The sequence below is a fragment of the Pleurodeles waltl genome, chromosome 7 (assembly GCF_031143425.1).
Source record: "Pleurodeles waltl isolate 20211129_DDA chromosome 7, aPleWal1.hap1.20221129, whole genome shotgun sequence".
In the NCBI taxonomy this organism is placed as follows: Eukaryota; Metazoa; Chordata; class Amphibia; order Caudata; family Salamandridae; genus Pleurodeles; species Pleurodeles waltl.
Genome location: NC_090446.1, coordinates 49,064,192 through 49,081,277, shown reverse-complemented (window position 1 = coordinate 49,081,277; position 17,086 = coordinate 49,064,192). Strand labels below are relative to the sequence as shown.

The following is a 17,086-nucleotide window of genomic DNA, read 5'->3' as shown; positions in this document are numbered from 1 at the left end:
GGATTAGGGGTCTTAGTGTTAGGTTGGAATAGGCTGTTAGTTTAGTTAGTAGTAGTGGGTTGGGGGTGTAGGTATGATATTTTTACATGTTATTTTTTTATGTGTGTGGGTGGGTGGGTGGTGGATGATGTTGGGGTTTTGGTGTTTAAAAAAATTAAAAAAAATAAAAATAAAAATGTAAAAATACAAAAATACAAAAAAATATATATTTGTTAAGTATAAGATTGTATGTGTTTAGGTTAGTATATGTTGTACTCCATGTGTCCCGTCTTATAAGGGGGTTGATGTTTAGAGTGTTTAGTTAAATGTGATAAGTAATTTTAGCTTCGGTTAGTTAGGGCCAGTTGTGGGTAATGTGTAGTAGGATAGGGTAGGTTAGTTAAGGTGTTTCCCCTGGTTTTAGTATCCTTTTTTACAGTTAAATAAATATTTGGGTACTCCTTTAAAGTGTGTGTCATATGCTTGGGGATCAGAGCCTTGGCATGGGTGAACAGTGTCTATTTAGTATTTGCATTAGTGTCCCATCCTGCAACCAAATCCCAATTGAGCTGTCACACTGGCACCTACACCAGAGCTACTTTGCTAGGAATCTGCCATCCATTGCACCTACCACTCAAGGTTACTATGGATCCCAATGTGTTGTTAATTTTTGATGTATGTTTTCAATCTGACATACTTTGGGACCAGATTTGGTATTGAGGACACTGTGGGGGTGATTCTGATTCTGGCGGGCGGCGGAGGCCGCCCGCCAGAATTCCGCCCTCCATTATACCGCTCCGCGGTCAGAAGACCGCGGAGGGTATTATGAGTTTTTCCCTGGGCTGGCGGGCGGTCTCCAAAAGACCGCCCGCCAGCCCAGGGAAAAACTCCCTTCCCACGAGGATGCCGGCTCGTAATCGAGCCGGCGGAGTGGGAAGGTGCGACGGGTGCAGTGGCACCCGTCGCGTATTTCAGTGTCTGCAAGGCAGACACTGAAATACTTTGCGGGGCCCTCTTACGGGGGCCCCTGCCGTGCCCATGCCATTGGCATGGGCACGGCAGGGGCCCCCAGGGGCCCCGCGACCCCCCCTACCGCCATCCTGTTCATGGAGGCTTTCCCGCCATGAACAGGATGGCGGTAGGGGGGGTCAGAATCCCCTCGGCGGCGCAGCGAGCTGCGCCGCCTTGGAGGATTCTTAGGGGCAGCGGAAAACCGGCGGGAGACCGCCGGTTTTCCTGCACTGACCGCGGCCAAAGCGCCGCGGTCAGAATGCCCTGCGGGGCACCGCCGGCCTGTCGGCGGTGCTCCCGCCGACCCTGGCCCCGGCGGTCTAAGACCGCCGGGGTCAGAATCACCCCCTGTGTTATGTCTGCCTGCAGCCTGATGTTCAAGTGAACCCTGATAAGGTGAGTGATGGTATAATCCCATGTAGTATAGTATACATAACTCACACCTATCATTTGTTTCATTGTACAACCAGGTTACTTATTTGTAAGACCATTCATACACATCCATTCCTGCTGTATGTTGTGTGTGATGAAAAATTTGAGTGAAATGTCACATACGTACAGATTGGCTGGAAGAAAAACATATTACACAATATTTTTCTGCTTAGATATCCTTTGAAGAAGACTTATTCTGTCCGGCACAGCATTATACTGTGTATTTTCTATTTACCTCTGAATTAACCCTCAGGAAGGGCAGATTATGGTACAATCCAGACCCCAGTGCATAGTTATAAGCCCACATTCTTTCAAGGCAGTTGTATTGACAATCTATGGGCATTGACATGAGGCAGACATCACTAATCTCTCTTACGTTTGATGTGTCACATTTCACAGAGACAAAGTGGTTGTGTAAGTGCTATTTATTTTAAAATAATGTAGTGCTATATTTACATTGTCCATGATTGTGAGTCCATTAGTGTGACACCTTCCATTGTGATCCTACACAAGTGCAAAAGGACATGTCATTGGACATGCTGGGGTGAAGTGCCATACAGTGCAGAGGGACATGGATTGTCAATGAGGTAGTGAGAAACAATCACAGGGCATTGTGAGAAGGTAAACAGTGGGCTGGAGAACAGTGCTTGAGAGCAGCTGTTGCAAGACCGGCATGTTACAAAGCACAGGCCCTTGGTTATAAGTGGCCAGGTGGCAGGGACTAGTGCTACTGGGTACTCTTACGGGTGAAGGTGATCTGTTCCATGTCTTCATCTTCTGATGAGTGTGTTGTTTCTTCTGCCCACACACCTCAGTGTTTGAAGGCATGGATTCAGAGATCCCGGTAGCTGCCAACTGTGGGGCTATTAGGGGCAGTACTGCAGCAAGGAGGAGCTGCTGGTTCTTGAGAATAGCAGCCACATCACTGTGGTAGGCAGCCAGGTCGGCCCTGAGGGGGTCAATATTGCATTTGTGCATGGGTTGAAAGGTTTGTTGTTGGAGGTGTTGTGTCAACTCTCTTACAGCTGTGCTGATTTTCTTCACACTTTTTTCAAGTTCTTGCAAGATTGATGTTCGCCCTTGCATGGCTGCTGCCTGTTCTGCAGTTGACATCATGCACGAACGCACCCCCTCTAGGCTAGCTGCCATATTTTTCATCCCCACCCCACCTCCTTGGCTAGCTCCCGCTGTACTCAACTACAGTTCTCTCAAAGCTGGTGCCAGTGTCATCAGAGTCCTCAGCTGGGTTGGAGCTGGCAGGTCGTTCAATTGGGGTGGTGGGTGGGTCCTCTGTGATGGCTGCTGTATCTGAGCTCCTCCTTGCGACTGAAGGTGGAGGTTCATGAATCTAGAAATAGGGTGCAAACTCTAATATTTAGACATTAGACACGTCTAACGTCAAAATATGAATATGGAGTTCATTTTGGACAGAATTTGCGAATAAAAAAATTATCCAAATTTGGCGCAAATGTGGTATGAATACGCCCCTTGGTTTTTAAAGGATGTATTTGAAAATGCCACTTTTAGAAAGTAGGCATTTTCTTTCTTAAACTATTCTGTGACTCTGCTTGTTTGTGGATTCCCTGTCTGGGTCCTTTTGACAGCTGGCCTGTTTGCACCTCTCCTCTAGGGAGTGACACAAAGGGAACTGGGGTGTAGCCGACATATCCTTATGGACCATCTGGGATGAAGGGAGCGGAGGAGTGGTCACTTACACCTGAAAGGGCAGTGCCTGCCCTCACACAATGCAGTCTCCAACCCCCTGGTGTGTGTCTGGGGCCTGGCCTGGGTCAGGCAGGATCTTGAAAAAAACAGAGACTTCTGTTTGAAGTAGGCCTACTTCAAAGGCAGCAAGGGGTATAAAAAGAGCACCCAAAACCCCTAAAAATTAGATTAGTTCTGGAACCAAGAGGAACCTCTGCCCGGGAGAAGAGCTGGAGAAGCTGGAGGAGAAGTATTTCCCCTTTGCTGTGACTGTGCTTGGCTGGGTTTGCCTGCAGTAGCTGATTCTACCTGAGAGAGCACAAAGACTGACTTTTGTGTGACTTCCACTGGTGAAGAATCTCCCAGGGCTTGAACTGAGCTTGCCTCCAGTTGTTGAATTCTCTGGGACAACAAATATTTCTCTCTGCCAGCACTTGGGGTTTCTGCTGTGAGTCCTGCCTGCCAAGCGGTGCTCTAACCTTTCTATGGGCCCTTGAAAGGTGCAGCTGGTGGAAAAGGTGAAACTCTCGACGCACCACGCGCCGCATGGCTGCTAAACAATGCACCGTTGGCCTTGCAGCTAAAATCAACGATTTGCAAGAAACAACATGCAACACCTGCAGCGGCTGCTGTTAATGACGCAAGTTCCCACGCTGCACGGGTTTCTTGCACCGTGCAACCGGATTTCAACGCAACATCACTGGCCGCGGAAAATCAACACAAAGTTTGCCCAGACCCGAGGTGCCCGTCCGGGATCGACGCATCGCTCTCCTGCAGGAGAGAAGAAACTGTGCATGCCGACCCGACTGGAGGAGGAATGATGCACGGTCTCGCTTGCGAGTGAGAAATCGACGCATCGCTGCCCTTTTCCGACGCACACAAGCTTGTGCAGCTTTATTTTGATGCTACTCAGGTACTTTTGTGCAATAACAATATTCTCACTGTTTTCTAAGGATTAAGGGCCAGATGTAGGAAGCCTTTTGCGCCTCGCAAACTGCGAAAATCACAGTTTGCGAGGCGCAAAAAGGCTAAACGCGATGCACAACCGCAAATCGCGAGTCGGTACCAACTCGCAATTTTAGGCAGCGACTCGCAAATCGGAAGGGGTGTTCCCTTCCTATTTGCGACCGTATCGCCATGCTGAGTTGCTTTGGGACCGCGAATGCGGTCGCAAACCAACTCGCAGTTACCATCCACTTGAAGTGGATGGTAACTCATTCACAAAAGGGAAGGGGTCCCCATGGGACTCCTTCACCTTTGTGAATGCCAATAAAAATATTTTTTCAGAGCAGGCAGTGGTCCTATGGACCACTGCCTACTCTGAAAAAAACGAAACCAAATGGTTTCGGAATTTTTTCTTTTTGCAGCTCGTTTTCCTTTAAGGAAAACGGGCTGCAGAGAGAAAAAAAAACCTGCTTTATTCAAAAATCAGTCACAGACATGGTGGTCTGCTGTCTCAGCAGGCCACCATCCCTGTGAGTGCCTGGACTCGCTATGGGATCGCAAACTGTGACCCACCTCATTAATATTCATGAGGTGGGTCTTTGCGACCCCATAGCGAGTCGCAGAAGGTGTCTGAGACAACTTTCTGCATTACATTTTGCGAGTTGCAAATTGCGAGTCGCTATTAGTCGCAATTTGCAACTCGCAAAATGTTTTTTTTGCTACATCTGGCCCTAAAACTCTTATTATTGTAAAATTCATATCTTGACTTTTGTATTTCGGATTTTGGTCATTTCAGTCTTGTTTTGTTTAGATAAATATTATCTATTGTTCTAAACCTGTGTTGTGTCATTTTGTAGTGGGTTCATTGGGTCACTGTGTGTGTTGGTACAAGTACTTTACACATTGCTTCTGAAGTTATGCCTGCCTGCTGGTGCCAAGCTACCAAGGGAGTGAGCAGGGATTAACTGAGGGTGATTCTCCTTTACCCTCACTAGAGTGAGGGTCCTTGGTTGGACAGGGTAACCTGACTGCCAACCAAAGACCCAATTTCTAACATGATCAGCGGTTGGGAATGGACTCGTATTTGTACTTGACATACACTGATTAAGTGTACACTACTGTTTTCAGTGCAGACCATTACATGACCACATACTACTTGTGTTTGTGATTTTTTTCTTTTTTCTCTTTTTTGGACTTTTCCCTACTTCCATTTGGTGGTAATCCTTTATTGACTTCTGAACTTTATTTGGGAACTCGTTTTTCCACCTTTGGAACTTTGCATTTTTAACTCTTCATCATTTCTCAATCTGGAGATGCATCAGCTGGCGCTGCTTTTGATTTAGGGAAACTGGAGAGCTATGCGGTTGCCCATTTGAGGCAGTTCTGCAAAAACCTTGCTTATTCCATTACCATTAAGGGTTCCACCAGGAAGCAGGAGCTGCAGAAGGCACTGTGGGCCTGGGCAACAGCAAAGGAAGCTGATTAGCACACAGAGGGGGAGGAGAAGAATGAGGAGGAGGAAGAGCAATCCATTCACAATGGTGTAGTAGGTTGGCCTGTTATGTCCAGTGAGACGGTCTCCAGGGCAGGTAACAGCGTGTCATTCAAGGGTCTGACTCCTGAAGAGTTGCAGGACAGACAGGCAGAGAGGGCTCACCAGTTGGAGTTGGAGAAAATGAGGATGGCCATAGAAGAGAAAAAGTTACTGTTGGCTCATGAGCTCAGCTTGAGGGAGCTGGATCAGAGGAGCCAGTCTAGTAGGGATGGTGGCAGCAATAACAGTGCTGCCTGGGAGGAGGGTGCACATTCCTAAGGACCTTGTGAAGGATTACAAAAGGAAGGATGACATGTTCTTGTGGTTTAAGGGGTATGAGTCTGCTCTCCATATGAATATGGTCCCTGAAGTTCATTGGGGGGCGTGTCTGTGGAAGCACTTTGAGGTAGAGGGGAGGGATACACTGACATCCTTAGGGGATCCCTAGGGGCTCACCTACCCTATCATGAGGAACGTGCTGATCACAAGGTATGGCCTCACCCCTGATCAGTATTAGGACAAGTTAAGATCCTAGAAGAAGAAGGAATCCCAAACATGGTTGGAATGGGTTGATTCTTTTTGCATGTCACTTGATGGTTGGGTGAAGGTCAGTAAGACAGTAAGGTATGAGGGGCTTTACAATTTGATTGCTTGGGAGCACCTGTACAGTTTATGTTTTTCAGAGCTCTGCGGCACCTAATTGACAGCAAGCTGACTGACCCCAGGATACTTGTGCAGGAAGCGGACCATTGGGAGAGCAACAGAGACCAAAAGAAGTAAAGGGGGAGACCATGCCAAGGGTGGGCATGGTCCCCATCAGAAGAAGTGGGGGCGTTAGGGTAAACTAGGGGGGCACTAAAGGGCCCCAACCTGGTTCCCAGGTTAAAGAATCCCAGCCCCCAGTAGAAATGATACCATGGGTCTCTACAGGGAAATCTGCAAAGAAGGGTCCCTGCATGTGCTTTGCATGTGATCAGGATGGTCACATGAGGTTGGATCCCAAATGTCCCAAGTGGACACCCACTGGTGCTCAGTCACAGGTTTTGGCCAGTGTAGCGCATGGGAATGAGTTGGTTCCAGGTGGGTGTAATCCAGCTCAGATGACGGTTGTCTCACTAGGGGACAGTGAGATGGCCCAGAGGACCCTCGTGCCCTCGTGCCTAAAAAGTACAGACAGTGAGTGACCATCAATGGACAAAGGGTGGAGGCTCTGAGAGACACAAGAGCCAGTGTCACTACAGTAAGGAGTCACCTGGTCTCTGAAGAGCAGATAGATCCCTGTGTAACTCACCAAGTAGTTGCAGTGGACAACTCAGAGTGCCTGTGCAGAGTGGCACAGGTTCCCTTTGAATGGGGGGGGGGGGGCTCAGGTTCCTTGAATGTAGCTGGGAGCCAACCATGCCTGTAGATTGTTTGCTTAGCAGTGACCTGGAGGATTCCCCTTGGCAGGAGTTGAAATGCAGGTCACACTTGGAAACGTTGGGTCTGACTGGGTGGGCATGTGTCTACCCATTCTATGGCAGCCCGTCAGGGTGATCCTGAGACCCTGGAGCATGAATGAGTGCCCGAGGTGTCTTCCAGAAGGAGGAAGGGCCAGGGGTGTGGGAAACTGACCCCAGAAGTTCCCACGGTCCAGTAGGAGGCTGAACCTGAGGGGGAGGCCCTGGAGCCTACAGGGGAACAGGTTGCTGAACGTGGCAAGGTGTCTGAGCTGTCACAATGGCAGCAGGACGGGGGCCCACCAGGAAAGCATTCTGTGAGGCACAGAAAACATGCCCTACTCTGGAGGATTTTCGGCAGCAGGCTGCAGACCAGGTGTCTGGCAAGGAGCCTGGATCAAATTTGATTTAATGTGAGGATGGCCTCCTATAAATAGTGGGCCTAAGGTTCCTGAGCCTGGGTCAGCCCATGTGCTGGTGGTACCCCAGCGCTTCAGAGCCTTCCTACTGGGACTGCCTAATGATGTGCCTTTAGCTGGACATTTGGGGCAGGACAAGATCTTTAAATAGCTTGTCACCCACTTTTACAAGTATTTAAATAATAAGGGGCATATTTATGAAAAGTGGTGCTGCACATAGTGCAGCGCCACTTTTCATGCGCCCCTTAGCTCCCCCTAATGCCACCATGTGTGCGCCGTATATACAATACAGCACAGCATGGCGGTAGTTAGGGGGACTAGCATCAACATTTTTGACAGTAGTCCGGCGCTTTGGAGGCATAGCATAAAAATTTTTGACTCTAATCCTGCAAGCACCCAGAGGCCCATTGAATATAATGGGAGCCTCTTTTTAACGCCTGCAAGGAGCAGGCATTAAAAATGTTGATAAAAATTGCGCAAAGGAATCTCATAGATTCCTTTGCACCATTTTTACGGCCCCCTTACCGCTGGTATGTGCCCTTTGCATACATTATGCCTGCCGCAGGCATAATGTGACGCAAGTGGTTACAAAGTTGTGCTATGCATGCATAGCACCATTTTGTAAATATGTTGCAGCGTTATTGCCACCCTAACACCACATTAGCTTAAAAAAATGATGCAAATGTGGCACAAGATGGCACTAGGGCCTTCATAAAAATGGCCCTATGTAGGCAGGAAAGGATTCGGGGTTGAGCGACATTGTGCAGTCTACTGAAGTGGAAACTAGTTCACAGGGAAGTTTTTAACTTTCCACTAGATGGCACTAGTTACTAAGTGAATTAATGTAAACAGACTCAAAACTCATGAACCGTAGTCACCCAATAGCAGGGAACACAGAAGAAAACTTAGCCTCCCTGTCTGCTTTTTTTGTTTCCAAAACAGTGCTGTAAATGGGCCGGTACTAACCAGTACTTTTAGTTTTGTCCCCTTGAGTACCAGTCAGGACAAAGGGGGAGTACCAGTACTCACAGTAGCCTAGCATTGGCGCAGGCAAGGTTGTGCTCACCAAACTCATATTCAACTATCCCACAGCGCGAGAATGAACCACCACAGGAAGCAGTATATATAACACTATTGTTATGCAGAGCCTGTTGCAAGGGAGAATGTGTAGGCTGATGCAGGCACCATCTCTGCCAGTCTGAGTCTACCTCTGTTGTTCGGTCAGACTGTCATTGTGCCTCCCTGCCTCACATGAGAGCACTTAATCTGGTTCATGTCAACTGGCTAGCAATCGCAGCTGCTACCTTGAATGGGTGGTGGCTGGGGAGGCAGGGTTGGCAGTGCACGGAGCAGAGGCGCGGGGGACAGTCAGATAAAAACAAATAAACTTACCTGCCCCTCCTTGATGTGCTGTTCCGTTCCAGCTGCCTCGTCTTCTCACCCCAACCAATCACAAAGTGCTACGATTGGCCAGACCGGGCAGAAATGCTATTCAGGGGGAGAGTGGGGTGCTGCGCTTGGTCTCCTCCCAGCTGTAAAATACACCTGAGTTTCACGACCACTGGCCAAACAGACATGCGCACCTAGAAGCGCACATACCACTCCTCCTCCACTTGATGTGGAGAAGGCTGGCCCCGCCCAGCCCTACAAAGGTAAAAACATAATTTATTTATTTTATTATTCATTTATTTTTCTGCTTTTTGTCAGTGGGGCGACGCTCCACCGCCATAGCAGAGGGACTACTACACAGCTCCAGGACTCTCAGTCGAACCCAAGGAGGAAGCAGGAAGATTAGGAAACCTTCATCTTCTGGTTAACTGCAGGAAACTAGTCCTGCTTTGTCCATTTGCGCAGCAGCTGCATTTTTTAAGTGGCACACTACCTTTACAAGAATGAAAGCAACACGCTGTTAATGTGTTTAGCCTGCAATGTGTCTAAGAGTTGTACTGCAAGAACAACATGGAGTTAGCCAGTTATATATGCCTTTCTTTGTGCAATGTAAAACTTGCATTAATTCAAACTGTGTCAGTGAATATCCCTCATGCACCAAACTCTAGCACAATTTATCAGAGATTAGGTGTAGCAAGGAGATGTGGCACACATCCAGAGCTGTGAACTTTGGATCTGTAGAACTAGGGGCCATATTTACAAGGAACTGGCGCATCAGCACTGTTGCGCCATTTTTCATGCTTCGCCCCTTCCTAACCTAATGACACCATGGTTGCACTGTATTTACAATACGGTGCACCCTGGCGGTCGTTAGGACAATAGTTTCAGAATGTTTTTGCTATTGTGGCGCTTTGCTGCACTAGCACCAAAAATGTTGACGGTAGTGCAGCGAAGTGCAGGGAGGCCCATAGGTTACCGTGGGCACGCCATCTTAATGCCTGCTTTAGCAGGTATTGAAAATGATGCCAAAAATAGCACAGTGAAATCTTGTAGATTTCTCTGCACCATTTTTGCGGGCCTCCTAATGCCGGAATGCACCGCTTGCATACATTATGCCTGGTGCAGACATAATATGGTGCAAAATCAAGCATTGCCCACATTGTAAATATGATGCGGCAAAAAAGCCTTCCTAACGCCACGTTGGCATAAACAAAATGTCACTCATGTGGCACAGGAAGGGGCTTGTATATCTATGCCCCTAGGTTTGAGTCCAGGTGCTGGCTCAGTATTTTGTGATTGTGGACACATAGTTTTCTTTTTTTTTAACTCTGCTACAAAGAAATTGACAACGAGAACATATGCAGTAGTACACTCTCAACTTCCAGGATTGCTTGGAATCCAAAATATAAAAACAGAAAAACATGCAGAAAGAAGAACACCCAAATATTGTTTATTGCAAAAACAATAACACTGGCCAAATAGCCCTGGCAATGAAGACAGTGATTTTTTGTAAAGAAAAAGGTGCTGGTGTCCAGAGCGCTCCTTTGAAACACGCGCCTGCTGTATTTAAATGTGCGAACATGGAATACTGAGGCAGTGTAATCCTGAAGCCATCCCTGGCCTCTTTAATTCATTTGCAACCACTCCCTGCCCCTCAGCTCACTCTTGCAGCTTTCTGCTTTCTCCTTTTGTGGCGCATTTTCATATGTCTTTGCCCCATCTGTCCCATATGTGTCTTTTGCTCGCAGTAATTACCTGATGCAGAAAAATAAGTGCCGGCCCTCAAAAATAAGTGCCAGTGCCTCCCACCTGCTACCACTAGCTGAAATTTAGCACTGATTGAAGGAAGCCTTCCTTATACTCTATGTTTTGGTTGGTATAAACAACGTTCAACATAGCAATAGAATAAAAAGATTGAGTTAAAGGCCCAGCAAACTTGAATATATTTCTAAATTTTTGTAATAGTTTTTCTTACAAACAAAAGGTCTTGGCTAATGCCAGACCAAATGAAATCATTTGTCTCTCCTACCTTTTAAAAGGCATGAGTTGGATGCAGATCGGAGGTTAAAAGCGATTAGTTCTGCCTTACGAGCTACAAAGATGTATGTCCATACAGAGATACTATTTCCAAGACTAGATTTTTCAGAAAACTGTTATCTGGGCGTACAATTATTCACAAGTCCTGGATCAAGTAACACCCCACAGTGCCTCCTAGTGGTACACTGTCAAAAGTCATCCTCGTTCAGCTCATCATCAGCTATGATAACCATGTCTGATATGGCCAGCAGTGCTCAGTCAAGTTGCTATATCTTCTCCCTTCACCCAGGGCATACCCAAGCTCACTCTCCCCTAGTAACGGAGCACACAAGTGAAAAACAACAATTTATCTAATAGAGAAGTGAGAGCATTGACAAAGAGGTTGCAAAGAATACATGACTGAAGTGCAAGAAATCAAGTGATCTGATTGTCAGACTATTCTTCCACGTAGCAAATGTTTTAAACGTGTGCTCATAACTCTGACGAAAAAAGAAGCACCACAGTGATGGACAGAATGTTTGACTTAATCTCAGTTACTGGTGATCACGCAAGTAGCATTACAGTCCATTGTTTTTCACCCACTATGCCACTTGAAACAGAGACGAGCCTGTGCATATCAGCATTGGGCCTGCTCCTCTAGGAAGACCCCAGCACTGCCTCCCATGCCTCGTCCCCACCAGAGGCAAACACAAACTATCTCAGACCTGTTATGACATATTAAGGCCTTGCAGGATCAGCCTGGAAATCAACATCAGCCCTGTAAAAATGTTAAATCCAGCCCAGGCACAGTGAGCACAGGACCGATGTCTAGGCATATTGGTCACACTTTGGGCTTTGTCTTGTATCACTACCCTCATACCAACTTTGTTTCGATCAATATCATTAGTACCTTACAAGCTCTACTTTGCATTGTACCACTAACACCTTACCAGCTCTGTCTGGTATAATATCACTAGCCCCTTTCCAGCTGTGCCTTGCACTGTATCACTAACAACTTACCAGCTCTGGTTTGTGCTGTATCACTAAAATCTCACAAGCTCTGCTTTGTACTGTATTATTAACTCTTTATAGATTGTGCTTTGCTCAGTATCACTAACACCTTACCAGCTGTGTATGGGCTAATATCACTAACCCCCACCTGTGCCCCACATTGTATCACTAACCCCTTGCCAGCTCTGGGTTGCCCTGTATCACTAATATCTTAACAGCTCCTCCTTGCCCAATAGCATCAACCTCTCACCACCTGAACCTCATCCTGAGTCTCCAATGACTTACCAGCTCTGCCTGGTCCTTTATCACTAGCATGCGAGAGCTCCTTGAAGAGCAGTCTTCATGGCTCCTGCTCCAGGTTTTAACCTCCTTGTCCTTTGAGAAGTAATAACAGATATCTCCATGGAGCAGCCAGTCCTTAGGGCACCGCTCACATCCAGGTTCTGTCAAAGGGAAGGGAAACCATGAAACTGTGACTTAAATCCTTCTTGTATACAAATTTTATTTTCTGGAACAATACTTATATAAACAGTATCAAAACTGTGAATCACCACTATAGGACGCTTTGCTAGAGTAACTGTATGTCAGAAAATAATAGTTGTTAGTTAGTTGTTTAACCTCTTCACTTGCCCCAACTGAAGGCAAGCTGAACCCCAGCAAGAATTACTAAAAAAACAAAGTCAGTCTAACCAGCCCCCTTGTTTACAAAGACAAACGCTTCTCCAGCTCTGTCCTGTTCTTTCCCATCTATGTCATCCTCTTCTGTAACCAATTTGTAAATTGAACCACTAAGTCCTCTGGAGACTCTTGATCCTTGTGTTTAAATATCCTACAATATAAATCAACCTTTTACCTAGTAGGGTCATTTTTGAGGTATAATATATGGCACTGGGTTTACACAAAATGCGTGATTTCCGAGCATGTTAGCTTCAAATGGTCTACATGATGGCAGAAGACCTGCAGGAGTAAATTGTGCATATTCCAAGTGTGTTTTTAACCACTTTTCAGCAAATGCACAAAACATTCTTTGTGTACAAATTCTGAAATGATGATCTTTGGGTCTGTCCACATTTCATTGTAAGTATTTACAATAACCCTTCCATTAACACACACGAAATGTTAATATTAATGCTACCGTTCACGCAGTGAATCACTAATTGTCTGAGGCTATTATGTCAATATTAGAAACATTTCTGATTAAAGGAAAGCAAAGCAACATTCCTAACCCAGGTGAAATACACTCCCAGGATCAGGCATCATTTCTGCCTCCTGAGAAAACTGCATAAGGATGAGGGTCTGATGCATGGCTTTCAGTGATACCTCATGTGAGGCTCTGGTCAAGAAATAGTTTCTCCACAATGAAGACACCACAATATGAGGAACAATTTACAATGTATTGCAGACTAACATTGTTGTCCAAGGATGAAGTAACATGCAGTGATGTACCTACCTGCTCCTGTGCAGTCTGTTGTCTCCTGATTGAATAGCTCCCTGTTCTCGCACTGTTTGTCTGATGCTGAAGACATTAATGCTGCCTCTTGAGAGTACTTGAAAGCTGGAAGAGAAATGGGTTGTAATGAGAGAAAGTCATTAATGAGTGAAAAATACTGGTGTTAGTTAAAGGGAACACAAAACGAGTCACCAAGTTTACATTGGACGTGATGAGGCACTGAGACCTTAGAAAGCAAGACAGAGACCAGCTGCCGACAAAGACCCTCATTATGAGTGTCCTAGGGAATGGATCAGTATTTTCTCCTCCCAAAATTACTGATAATACAGGAACCAGAACCTCCATTGGTGGGAAAAATTCAGCCCGTTCTAAGCTGGCCTCTCAGGATCCCCGAAGAAATTAGGAATTACAAGGGTAACATTCAAACCCTGGTATGACTGCATGGGTAATTCCTTGTTTCTTTACAAACATTCAGCTGAAATCTCTAGGTGAAGTAAACAGATCTGGGTTATTCCTGCAGATGTAATAAATCTAATGAGCTAGTGACTGCCTTTGGTAGCCCCATCGGAACACACACGATCACTCAATAGGACCACCTTCACAAGCTAGGAGGAGGACTCATTATCATCTACGAGCAATCCATCAAATGCACATCATTAACAGAGAACGCCACTCCATTCATGGAACACTTATACTTCAAGCTGCAAATCTCAGAAACCTTCATCCTGAAGGGAACCCTTGCCCACCGACCACCTGGAACGTGAGCCGTCTTTACAATCCTCATCACTGACTTTGTTGCTCCACTGAGCATCCACTCTAGAGCCCACATTCCCCTGAGACCGAAACAACCCCTGCCCCACAGCACTCCTTGAAAGCTTGAGGAACATCTGACTCAGCCAGCTTGTATCAGAACCAAGAAACACCACAGGACACACACTGGACCCCATCTTAACATCAAGCAACAACATCCAATACAACTCCACCACACCACTCACATGGACCGACCATTCCATCTTTCACTTCCAAATCTGCACACCTCATGGTAACAACCCTACCAGGTTCAGCATTCCAAGCCAGAGCTGGGGCAAAATCACAGAAGCAGACTGGCTCAGTACCCTCAGCACAGATCAGCCTAGCCCCCCATACAACCTTGACTAGGACATGTACAACTTCAACAACTTGATCAAGAACTGCGCAAACTCCTTTGGACCAATCAATCCCAAGAAACATAGTAGATGAAACAAACAGGCCAACTGGTATACAGAAGTGCTCTGAGCCACTAAATGACACTGTAAACAGCTTGTAGGGAAATTGACAGCCAGCCATGTCACCTCTGACAAAACAACCTACAAGGCTGCACTCAGATGCTATCACCAGCAAATACATAACAGCAAGAAATAAGCACTAGTGGATCACATTGAAGGAAGCTCCAACAGCTGCAAGGAGATTTTCTCAATTTGTCAAAGATTTCCCCTCTCCCTCGCCCACTGTCAGCAACATCACTGTCTCCCAACAACTCTGTGTTAACCTATTCAACTTATTCCACAGCAGAATTGCAAACATCCACAGCAACTTCACAAACCAACCCAACCCCAGAGAATTCATTGCTAACCTAGCCCCACCAACCAAGACAGACATCTGACTGAATGGACAATCCTCAACAGAAATGATAGTGGCAATAATTTGACCATCCATTCAGGAGCCTCAATAGATGCATGCCCCCACCAAATCTACAACCGAGAAATATCAGTAATCAGCACCGCACTGACCCTCATCATCTACACCTCCATAATGTCTGCCACTTTCCTGAATTAATGGAAACTTACAAAATTCAAGGCACTCCTCAAGCAGCCCAGCGTTGACCTAAATCAACTGAGCAGCTTTCGACCCATCTCCCTGGTCCCCTATCTAGTCAAAGTGTTAGAGAATGTCATCAACAAACAACTTTCAACCCATCTCTAACTTCAACATCTTTCAGACAACACTCAACCAGGATTTAGAAAGAACTAGAGCACGGAAAAAACACTCACCATTACAACTGACGTCATTTAAATCATCCTGGACCAAGGAGAAACAGCAGCTCTCATCCTGTTCTACCTCTCCGTGCCCTTTGACACTGTCTCCCTCAAAACCCTAATCAGAAGACTCAGGGGGTCATTCTGACCCTGGCGGTCCAAGACCGCCAGGGCCACGAATGACGGAAGCACCGCCAACAGGCTGGCGGTGCTTCCCAGCCCATTCTGACCGCGCCAGATTTCCCCTGGCTGGGCGAATCCGCCAGGGCAGCGCTGCAAGCAGCGCTGCCCAGGGGATTCTGACCCCCTTTCCGCCAGCCTGTTTCTGGCGGTTTTCACCTCCAGGAAGAGGCTGGCGGGAACGGGTGTCCTGGGGCCCCTGGGGGCCCCTGCACTGTCCATGCCACTGGCATGGGCAGTGCAGGGGCCCCCTAACAGGGCCCCAGCATGCTTTTCACTGTCTGCCTAGCAGACAGTGAAAAGTGCGACGGGTGCAACTGCACCTGTCGCACGCCTGCAACACCGCCGGCTCCATTCGGAGCCGGCTTCAGTGTTGCAGGCCTCTTTCCCACTGGGCCGGTGGGGGCTACCTTGGGTAGCGCCCGCCGGCCAGCGGGAAAGTTGGAATGGCCCCAGCGGTCATTTGACTGCGGTGCAGCCAAATGGCGGTTCCCGCCAGGCGGGCGGCGACCGCCGCCCGCCGGGGCCAGAATGACCCCCTCAATGGTATTGGCATACAAGGATCTGCTCTCAAATGGATCTGTTTTTTCCTCACAGCAACAACCCAAAGGGCCAGGTTGCCACCTTTCACATCGGAGACAATGAAACTGAGATGCAGAGTCCCACAGGGATCGTCTCTCAGCCCCACCCTTTTCAACATACATATGACACTGCTCTCCAACATAATTCAATTACAAGACATCACCATTATCTTCTATGCCAATGACACCAAACTCATCCTATCAATGATAGACAAGACAACCACCACCAGAATTAACTTGACCAGCTGCATGAACATGGTAGCAGACTGGATGCAAACCAACCACCTGAAGCTCAACTCTGACAAGACAGAAGTATTGGCTGTCAGCAATAAGACCTCCCCCATGGGACCCTACCTGGTGGCTGTCAACGCTAGGACCAACACCCACATCCCCAGACCATGCAAGAAATCTAGGGACCATCCTAGACAACTAGCTCAACATGACAGATCAAGTCTACGCAATGTGCATCTCCTTTTACCACATCCTCCGCATGGTGCAAAAGATCTGCAAATGGTTGCCTCAAAACATCAGACGGACCATCACACAAGCACTCATCACTAGCATTCTGTACTACAGCAACTCTCTTTATGGCAGAATGTCCAAACAACTCCTATTCAGACTCCTTGACCGTCCAGAACACCACTGCATAACTGATACTCAAACTCCCACTCTGTACACACATCACACCACACTTCAGGAAGCTTCACTGGCTCCCCATTCACAAGCTCAGCTAACTCAGACTTCTCACACACACATACAAAGTCCTTGATAACACAAGCCTTGAATACCTGAACGGCCCCATACACCTTCACCAACCCACCAGACACCTATGGTCTGTCTCACTCTCAGTCGCACACAGTCACCACATCCATAAAAATAAGACTGGACGACCCTCTTTCTCCTACATCGCACCCAATACATGAAACAACATCTCTCAAGAAGCTTAAGATCCGGCTCTTCATATAAGCATCTTGGGGACCA

At 47.1% G+C, this 17,086-nt stretch overlaps 1 protein-coding gene across 1 annotated transcript in view; it reads right to left on the bottom strand.

The window, feature by feature from the left end:
* The window catches only part of LOC138303607 (killer cell lectin-like receptor subfamily B member 1B allele C), a 110,632-nt gene that overhangs the window by 40,536 nt on the left and 53,010 nt on the right, over positions 1–17,086 (bottom strand). Inside the window, exons 3-4 of the mRNA XM_069242899.1 lie at positions 13,330–13,434; positions 12,165–12,322 (exon numbers count right to left, since the gene is read on the bottom strand). Coding sequence (XP_069099000.1) covers positions 12,165–12,322; positions 13,330–13,434 — 263 coding nt within the window. The remainder of the gene's footprint in view (positions 1–12,164; positions 12,323–13,329; positions 13,435–17,086) is intronic.